This window comes from Danio aesculapii, chromosome 10, assembly GCF_903798145.1.
Source record: "Danio aesculapii chromosome 10, fDanAes4.1, whole genome shotgun sequence".
NCBI lineage: Eukaryota > Metazoa > Chordata > Actinopteri > Cypriniformes > Danionidae > Danio > Danio aesculapii.
Genome location: NC_079444.1, coordinates 1,001,559 through 1,012,108, shown reverse-complemented (window position 1 = coordinate 1,012,108; position 10,550 = coordinate 1,001,559). Strand labels below are relative to the sequence as shown.

Here is a 10,550-nt window from a genome sequence, read left to right as displayed (position 1 = left end):
TGACCAGAGAACACCTGCCATCTCTGTCCATCTTTCCATCCGCACTCCAGCAGTCCAGCAGAAAGCTTTTGACCTTCGACTCGGGCAGCATGTCGGGCTGCCACAGGAGCTGATCTTCCTCTGCGTACACTGAACATTCACAATCGATGCATGTTAAACAAACAGCTGATGTCTTTAAATCTTTCATCAAATGTTCTCGTCTTTCTCATCTAAACGGCTTTCTGGGTAAATAAGAGCTGTCAACTGAAAATTCATGTAAATTCTGGGAAAAACGGACCAATCTCACAGACCTGAACTGTTTTGTTAGTTTAAAATCTGATGTAATATATCACTTCCTACATGTGCATGTTCATTGGTTTTGTATATTAGAATTATTAGTTTCCCTTATTATTTATTTAAGTTTCTTTCTCTTCATTCTTATGTATAACATTTGTTTACATGCGCACACAGAGGAAAGCGTACATTACTGAAAGAGAAAACAGATGTGCAGTATGTGGGCTTATATTTGTGACTATATTCAGATGTATGATCTCTGACGTGTATCTGATATAAGTGTAATACTATTCCTGAAAATAAAAAAGATGCATTTAAATTAATGTGGCATTATTGGATGACACTGTCCAAACTACACTCAACACATAATAAAAGCAACCTTTTCCCATATTAAAGTGCTCCAGTGTTCCTGTATCTGTGGTTACACTCAGTAAACAGAGTTGAGTTCAGTGAACTGATGACCTTCCCGGCCAATCACAGTCATTTCTGTTGAGCATGTGAACACAAAGGCAAATCAGCGCTGTTTAGGAACACAGCTCAAATGTTAGCAGGAAATGAACGTTTCTAAAATATCAGTGCTGATTGGTATTGAATTTCAGTATCATGACAACCCTACTGTAAATACAGAAACTTACATTTCTATATTAAAGACTCACCTTTTTCCTGGTCGTTATAACAGGCAAGTGCTGGAATTTCTGCCTGATATTCAGAACCCACCATGATCTCCTGTGAAAGCAACACTAATTATTAAAATATACACTGATATTAAGTGGGTGTCTGATGCACATAATAACTTATTTTTAGCAGCACACTTTGATTATGAATAACGTAATGCATCTCTTATAATATTTGGTAAAAAATGTATTGAAACTAAACCATCTACTTAAATTTCCTCACCTTGCGAGAGTCTTCAGGGCTCAAACCGTCCTCTTCACCCTCAGATTCTTTATCTCCATCATAAACCACATTAGCTGGAAAAGAAAAAAGCTAAACTGAGCACTACAGAAAAGCCAGAGATAATAAAAAACTGGACAGAGCACACTTTCATTAATGTCATCAAAAACAATGTGTATGTGCTTACAGCGAAGAGTTCTGGGGAAGAAATCATTGGTTTCGTGTGACGTTACAGATGGTGTGAGGTCATCGGCAGAAGATTGTGTTTCTTCATCATCTCCAGAGAGCAGATCTTTAGCGATTTCCTCCTGTAACAAGAGCAGAGGATATTATATTAATGGCTTAATATTTTCTTTAAAGGCCACCTATGGTGAAAAATCTACTTTTCAAGCTGTTTGGACAGCCATATGTGCATGTATGGTGTATAGAGCGTCATATTGGGGTGATATAAACACACCCAGTGCTTTTTTTTTTCAATTTAACAACATAAAAAACGGTGGACCAATTGGAGCGGTTTTCAGATTGACCGCAACTTTACGTAGGAGAGCGGTCCCCCCGCCCACCAATATTGATTGACAGGCGCGTCATCATATCCTCAGTTTGTTGATTCACGTCCGCCATTTTCAGCGCGAGTTGAAGCGATATCACTAAAGGAACACGCTAGCTCTATTTTTAGATGCAAGGCTCATTGGGCTCAACACAAGATCAATATTCTCCACATTATCGCTCTAATCGGAATTATTGGTTGTATCTTTAGGTAGGTTTGCAAACATGTGTACTTCTCATTGAGTCTACCTTATACTTCAGCCGTTTGCATTTCTCGCGATGCCAGAAGCTCCCTGTGATCTTAACTAGCATGCGTTTTAGAATTCTAAACATCGGTTTCTATCAGGGTACACTCAAGTGGACGGCTGGGCGCCGCGGACCGCTGCAGAAACCTATGTTTAGAATATGAAAATGCGTGGCGCGACGATTCGGGACACTTCATGTTTCTGCCGTGCCACAGAGAGTGTCTGGTGTGCCGTGTCGCGGCTTCAAGCGGCGCATCCGGTGCCTCAGTCAAAGTTAATTCAGTGTGCGTGGTTATTAGTTTCTGTGTACAAGCTCGGCACCTGAAACTAGCACACAGTTGGCTGTAAAACTGTACAAAGACACAAATGATTTTGTACTCTCTTCTTGGTCTGTGTCCGAGTCGTACATGTACGACTGAATGCGGATCCTCTCCTGCTCCTTTCAGTCTGCCTGTCTGTGTTGCAAACACAGAGCGGGTGAGCTCATGGCCCCGCCCCCTTGTTACGTTGGGCGGGAAGCCAAAACTAATTTACATGTGAAGCAACACACCCATAAATCAGCGAGCTGTGGACACGCCCCCAACATGACACTTTTTAACACATTATAATAAAATCTGAATTGTGTTTTAAACTGAACCTAAACTGGCACACTCAGAAGAACCATCATATTAATATTACATCATAAAAAAAAGAGGTCAACTATGGGCCCTTTAAAGGCACATAGTTCATGCTGAGCACTGTATATACATACATATACATAGAAAGAAAGAAACATTTTATATACATGTTAGTCTGTGTAATGAATTATATAATATATGAGTTTCACTTTTTGAATTAAATTACTCAAATAAATCAACTTGACAAATAATATTCTTACTAATGTTGTATAATGACCAATGAACTATATAACTGATATAACACACTATTGCTACCAATAACAACACCTTATTTTATTAATATTTATTTGAATAAGTCATAAATGAACCTATCAATGAATAAATGATTAAAATGCAATTAAAATGCAATTACAGCTGCTTTAGTAACTTACTTTATCTAACGTCATGTCAGGCAGCTCATCAGTCAGCTCAACAGACGAGCTGTCCGCACTCGACCCTCCGACAACGCTGTCTGCGGCTTCATATCTGTACAACGCCAACAGCTCCTCCAGAGGCATGTTCCCCTCCTGAGATACAGAGGTTTGCTTTAGACTCAACAGCTTGTCACTTAAAATACTTAATAACATACAGGTTAGGGCTGCAGGATATTGGAAAAATCTGACATTGTGAAATTTTGTTTCGCTGTGATATCTATTGCGAATTTCACCAGATGATTTGAATAGCTCTAATTGGGAAGATTTAATACATTTAGATCAACTTAGATGATCAAGTCTTTTTCTATGCAGTGCATCTGCATAACATACACTCACCGGCCACTTTATTAGGTACACGTGTCCAACTGCTTGTTAACACAAATGTCTAATCAGCCAATCACATGGCAGCAACTCAATGCATTTAGGCATGTAGACATGGTCAAGACGATCTGCTGCAGTTCAAAGCGAGCATCAGAATGGGGAAGAAAGGGGATTTAAGTGACTTTGAACGTGGCATGGTTGTTGATGCCAGACGGGCTGGTCTGAGTATTTCAGAAACTGCTGATCTACTGTGATTTTCACGCACAACCATCTCTAGGGTTTACAAAGAATGGCCCAAAAAAGAGAGAATATCCAGTGATTGGCAGTTCTGTCGATGCAAATGCCTTGTTGATGCCAGAGGCATACCTAATAAAGTGGCCAGTGAGAGTATAATAAATTACAAGCATTTATTAATATGACAGAGCAAAACTAAGAGTTAAATAAAAAGTGCTTTATGGTTTTCTGGGAAGTCTAACAGCATCCAAGTGCAGAAATTGAACAATCAAACTAAAATAACATGATCATCATCGTATGAATAATACCTTTATCGTTTAATATTTAATAAGTAATCTTGTCCTGCGATGTGACTATAGCAGATACACACATTGCGATATCGATGCTGAAACGATATTGTTCAGATGCACAATCACATCAGCAGCGGCAAAAAAAAAGGAAAGAAAAAAGAAACAGCAAACCTTCTCCAGATCAGCGATTTCTGAGCTGCCGTTTGACTCGCCCTCCCGCATCTCCTCCTCCTCTAACGTACGCTCATCATCGTAATCGTGTACCAGCATGTCTGCCGTCGGGTCAAAATCGTGATCTTCCGATGACAAAGAGTCAACTGAAAACATCAAATTAAAACACAAATGTTAAATATTATTACAATTTAAAATAAAACAATATTTATAATTCAGAATGTAATCCATAGTGTGCATGTGTTGCATGTAAGAGATAATAAATGGCTAGCACAGCATTAAACTATTTTAACATATCAGTTATTCAAATTTAATTTATCGGGAACACTTTATTACACACTATGAATCATTTATTAAGCCTGATCAGATAGTGAATTCATTATCTGTTAAGCATTAACAATACATTAATAGACGTTAGTAAGCAGTTTACAAATACAAGTACAAATGCTGTATTCTTGACTTAAAAGCAGATTAAAATACTTTTTTAATGATTATTTTTTCATTAATTAAGTATTGCATTATTTACAAGCTAGTCGTTTAAGAATAGTTGGTGGCTTTTGAGATAATTTGGAATGCATAAGTAAACTATTAATAAACTATTCAAATCAACATATGTGTATTTTATTATTCAGGGATATAGTAATGATTACTTTGTATGTTAATAAATGCTTTATTAACTTAACTTCATCCAGTATTGTGACCTGCAGTGAGGACTATTTATGCTTTATAAATCCCTTATAAAAGACAATTTAAGGCTCAGCTATATTCTAAACAGGAAAAAAAAAGAAAATAAACTAATTTATTCATTTCTATTGACTTGAAGATACACAAAAGAAACTGTATCAAATGAAAAATAAATCTTTTCAATCTTATGTAAAATAAAATGACTATAATTTAAACACAGCTAAAGAACTTTGAAATGTTGTATCATAATATATTGTTAAATTATAATATTGTTTTATCCAATTTTATTTAATAGTATTTATTTCTAACTGTGTTTTGACAGTCCTGTTGTTCTGCAACATTTCATGTTTCCAGTCATTTTATTTTTTAGTTTAGATTGCAAACATTCATTGTTCATTCGATACTGAGCTTTTAATTGTCATTGATAAAAGATTTATGAAGCATAAATAGTCATCACTTTAGATTAGGTCACAAAACTTTATGAAGTTGAGTTAATAAAGCATTTATTAACATGCATAGTAACCATTACTATATATCCCTGAATAATGAAATACATATATGTTGATTTGAATAGTTAATTAATTGTTTACTAACTCATTCTGAATGATACTGAATTCAGTAATGAACAATTAATAAGTAAAAAAGTATGAAAATTCAATAATTAAGCACATTATATAGGTGCTTATAAGTCAACAATAGAGCATTTATAGCTGTATTTATAAACTGCTTACTAATGTCTATTAATGTAGAGTACATGCTCAATAGATAATGAATTCACTATTTGTTAATGCTTAATAAATGATTCATAGTGTGTAATAGTGTTACCATGCACTATATATATATATATATACACACACACACACACACACACACACACACACACACACACACACACACACACACACACACACACACACACTTCATAAATAAGCACAATTAGCACAAATGCTTCTAATTAATAGATTTATTTCAATATGTAAAATAAATAAATGTTTTACACAGAATAAAAAGATTGTTAAAAACTGACATTATTAAATAGATTTAGAAAATACCTGGACTCGTACTTCCCAAGGAAGCCTGAAATTATAAAACAAAATCACAGGTGAGGTTTCGCATAATAAACTTCCTATAACGGGATAGTTCACCCAGAAATGAAATATCATTTACTCTCCCTTTATTTGTTCCAAATCCAATCAAATTTCTTTATTGTCGAATGCAAAAACATAAGTTTGTGAAGATAAAAACCTGTAACCATTGATTTCCACAGACTACTACAGATGTCAATGGTTACAGGTTTTCAGCTTTCTTCAATAAATATATTCTAATGTTCAACAACAGAAAGAATATAAAAGGTTTATAACCACTTGAGAATAAATAGTGTAAATTGAAAATTTGGGGTGAACTATCCCTTTAATTAAATGTTTCTATAGTAAACATCAACCACGATTCCAACCAAAACATCACAGATAAAAAACAATTACTGCAAAAAAATTATGCATGAAGTTATCTGTCATTTTGTTAAGATCTAATTACTGCGTCAGCTAATAAAAATAACACCATCATTTTAATATAACTTTAATAATGCTCGCTAGAAAAGTACCAAATCATACTCACAGCGTAAATATGAAAGAAAACAACAGAAATTCATACATAAACAATAACACTAACTGATTTAAATAAATACGATAACCGTACACAGAATATGAGTTTGTAAAGGTCACGAACAAGCCAAAGCATTGATCATCATTTATTTAGTAGATCTGATTGACTCAATCAAAACACAGCCATGTGGTGTTGTAAAAAAGGACAGATTTTATTTTAAAACAGAAGACAAATAAATAATATGAAATCGTCACTTTATAGCATCAATCCGGCACATCAGCAATAGGAAAAAATCCCGCAATTAGTCTCTCTGAAACCAAAACAGAAGTATTAACCCGAAAACTCGAAAATAAATGAGAAGTGACAACACGCAATTAGAGCAAAATTAAATAAAATATCCTCTCCGCTTCTAACTGAGCACGACGGCTTCGTTCAGTCAGATCTGACGCCAAATACGGACGCCCGACCCGAACACTCGACACTAAAAGAGGCCCAATCGACGTTTCAAATACTCATTTTGACGGCCAAAACCGCTCGTATATCGACCAACGCGGCCTCTATCCAAAGATAAGACCTTATTACATGTTATCAAATCGAGAAATCCCAATCTAAGATCCTGTGGGAAATAAAATTAACGATCAAAATATGACGCCTTCCCCCTATTTTCCAACTTACCTCCGCCATCTTGGTACCTTTCGGCTACTAAACTGGCTTTACGACGGAGCCCGGATTGAGAGCGAGGACCAATGATGTTAGAGAATTCCAGCACGTTCGCTCTGATTTGCTGGCGCGTTTTAACCGCACAGCGAACTCGGCACGGGATTGGCTGCGAAGAGAGAGCTGGCTGACGTCGACATACTGTATATTTCAATCATAGGTTTAATTACCTGAGTGTGTAATATAATTTATTAAAATATGAATATCAAGTCGTTCTAATGGAAGTTAAGGTGTACTTTACCACTGAAAAACATACTGAGGGAAAGGACTGTTTTATCTGGTACGTAATACATATCTTACACTGACGTCATGTAAACATAAACTGCTAAGATTGTGCTTCAGTAAAACTTTTTAGAATTTTTTTATTATTTTAATACGTCACTGTTTTCATTGCCATATTCAGTATTAACGGGGCAGATATATTACTCCTTATCAGACCAACAACATCTAGACATATATCTATTATATATCAAATTGTATGTGTGTGTAAATATACACTCACCGGTCACTTTATTAGGTACACCTGTTCAACTGCTCGTTAACGTAAAATTACCATCAGCCAATCACATGGCAGCAACTCAATCCATTTCGGCATGTAGACATGGTCAAGACGATCTGCTGCAGTTTAAAACGAGCATCAGAATGGGGAACAAAGGTGATTTAAGTGACTTTAAACATGGCATGGTTGTTGATGCCAGACGGGCTGGTCTGAGTATTTCAGAAACTGCTGATCTACTGGGATTTTCACGCACAACCATCATCAGAGGAGAATTGCCAGACTGGTTCTAGCTGATAGAAAGCCAACAGTAACTCAGATAACCACTCGTTACAACTGAGGTCTGCAGAAGAGCATCTCTGTACACACAACGCATCCAACCTTGAGGCAGATGGGCTACAGCAGCAGAAGACCACACCGGGTGCCGCTCCTGTCAGCTAAAAACAGGAAACTGAGGCTACAATTCACACAGGCTCAACAAAAACTGGACAATAGAAGATTGGAGAAACGTTGCCTGGTCTGATGAGTCTCGATTTCTGGTGCTACATTCAGATGGTAGGGTCAGAATTTGGAAAGCATGGATCCATCCTGCCTAGTATCAATGGTTCAGGCTGGTGATTGTTGCTGACCATGTCCATCCCTTTATGACCACAGTGTCTCCATCTTCTGATGGCTACTTCCAGCAGGATAACACACCATGTCATAAAGCGTGAATCATCTCAGACTAGTTTCTTGAACTTGACAACGAGTTCACTGTACTCAAATGGCCTCCACAGTCATGAGATCTTAGGGCAAAAGGAGGTCCAACCTGGTACAAGTAAGGTGTACCTAACAAAGTGGCCGGTGAGTATATATGTAATGTTCCTCTGTACATGTTCAATATTAACAAAGCAGATGGTGGCGCCATTCACATGCTAATCACATTTTCCACCTTTTTGCATTATAGAGACACATAACTGAAGACAAATAGTGAACTACTTTCACTGTTCCTAATGATACAATACCTTTAATAAAATTATGTAAATGTAATATAAATTATGCTATTTCAATGTAGAATTTAACATCACATCAGTCGCTACTTGTTTTATTATGGTCATAAACATACCGGAACCTAATTCTTTATGGGTTTGTAACCAATAAAGCCACTTAATCGTAAATACTTTTATATAAATTGTTTTATTTCTTACTGTACAGTTTAAAAAGCCAAAAATATTGCACATAAATCATTTATATATGACTTCTGAATTTTATCTTACTTTATTTTCCACTTATTTAAATGTCCTTCTGTGTTCTTGTATGTAGATATGTTTATATTTAGATATGTATGGATAGATGGATGTACCCCGAGCTCCTGATAAACCACAAAAATGATGCAATCTTGGCGAATAAAGCTCATTCTGATTCTAATTCTAGCTTATTTTATATCTTACATTGCAATTTACATTAAACAAAAAGACTTTTGCAGCTTGTTTCAACTTATATATTTAAAATGAGCTGAATTAACACAACTCCTCAGTTTTTTTGGGGACAACTTAATTGTTTTATGTTCAATCCACTTAAATTTGTAGAAACTATGAAGCCATCTTAATCGATTTGTGTTGGGACAACATGAAGGAATTGTGTGTAACCCTGCATTTTTTACAGTTTATGTTGTTCATATAATGAACAGAAGCTTTTAATCAGGTCACTTCTTAATGAGATACCGGTCTGCACGTAAAATCCCAGTAACATGACTTATTTCTCTTCCTGTAGTTACACCGGAGTCATGTCACCTGTACAGGTGAAACAAGATTGGCCGACGCAACAGCTGAAGGCAGAACAAGAAAGTCGAGTCCTCATTTGTAACTAAAACTTCACTCTGACAGCATCTAGATTATATTTAAAACACTCAGGGATGTACATTTCCTTTAGAACAGAGTGCAAATAATAAGTGCCTCACTAAATGCGTAATAACAATTCAATGTACATTAGGAACTAAGGAGGAAAATCAGTAATAAAGGAAACAGTATTTAATGCAGATTTTCTATCTCGGCTGACTTTTATTTGCTGACACTGCAGAAATGGAGATCGAAACAATGGCAGCGAATTGTGCGCTCTTAAAAGCAAGAGATGGTAAGAAATGTTATATATTCATAATTTATACTATTTATTAATCTTATATATTTCATTTCTTATATTAAAGAAATTGGTTATTTATTTTTACATTCAAAATTGTATACACTATTGCTGTGGTGAATGATTTTGAACAGATTGTGGGAAGTTTATCATTAGTTCATGCACTGTGAGCTGACACAAACAAATGTATTAGTTAACATTCACAAAGTTCTGTAAAAATACATTGTTTATTGATTAAATATTTCATGTTATTAGACATTGTAAATCCCCAAATGAGCCTGTAAAGTGTTTTGATACTTTAGGTTTGTTGGCAGTATAACATTTATAAAATTAGTTTGTTTTATAATTATTCTGCCTTCATGAGCAATTGCAGTTTATTTAATAAGAACCAGTAAAGGTCAAACAGTACATAAAAAATAGTAAGTAAATCGTAGTTCCTTTGAATTTAATATGTTCCCCTGCCAGATTTAGCACTCAGGTTTATGTAGAGCATATTCAAATATGAAATTAAGGCAAATTTGTTTAACTAAGAGTTAACCCTGAGTAAGTTTTGTAACATTCTTGACTAAACAAAATTATTTAATGTGGAAAGTATGTTTTTTTGTAGTATTTTCACTATCATAATGTGTGTGTGTGTGTGTGTGTGTGTGTGTTTGTGTGTGTATATGTATATATATATATATATATATATATATATATATATATATATATATATATATATATATATATATATATATATATATATATATATATATATATATATATATATATATATATATGCATATATTAGTGCTACACAATTTTGGAAAAATCTTGCGTTGTGATATTTTGCTGTCCTGCGATATATATTGCGATATGGATACCGAAATAAC

At 35.1% G+C, this 10,550-nt stretch overlaps 2 protein-coding genes across 2 annotated transcripts in view; one reads left to right on the top strand and one right to left on the bottom strand.

The window, feature by feature from the left end:
• The window catches only part of mier3a (mesoderm induction early response 1, family member 3 a), a 17,879-nt gene extending 10,836 nt beyond the window's left edge, over positions 1 to 7,043 (bottom strand). Inside the window, exons 1-8 of the mRNA XM_056466829.1 lie at positions 7,026 to 7,043; positions 5,801 to 5,825; positions 4,065 to 4,210; positions 3,007 to 3,141; positions 1,355 to 1,475; positions 1,171 to 1,244; positions 930 to 999; positions 1 to 129 (exon numbers count right to left, since the gene is read on the bottom strand). The exon at positions 1 to 129 is cut by the window's left edge and continues 14 nt beyond it. Coding sequence (XP_056322804.1) covers positions 1 to 129; positions 930 to 999; positions 1,171 to 1,244; positions 1,355 to 1,475; positions 3,007 to 3,141; positions 4,065 to 4,210; positions 5,801 to 5,825; positions 7,026 to 7,034 — 709 coding nt within the window. The 5' untranslated portion in view covers positions 7,035 to 7,043. The remainder of the gene's footprint in view (positions 130 to 929; positions 1,000 to 1,170; positions 1,245 to 1,354; positions 1,476 to 3,006; positions 3,142 to 4,064; positions 4,211 to 5,800; positions 5,826 to 7,025) is intronic.
• A 2,377-nt stretch (positions 7,044 to 9,420) lies between these two features.
• The window catches only part of grk5 (G protein-coupled receptor kinase 5), a 34,855-nt gene continuing 33,725 nt past the window's right edge, over positions 9,421 to 10,550 (top strand). The window contains exon 1 of the mRNA XM_056467360.1: positions 9,421 to 9,675. Within this exon, the coding sequence (XP_056323335.1) occupies positions 9,624 to 9,675 (52 nt within the window). The 5' untranslated portion in view covers positions 9,421 to 9,623. The remainder of the gene's footprint in view (positions 9,676 to 10,550) is intronic.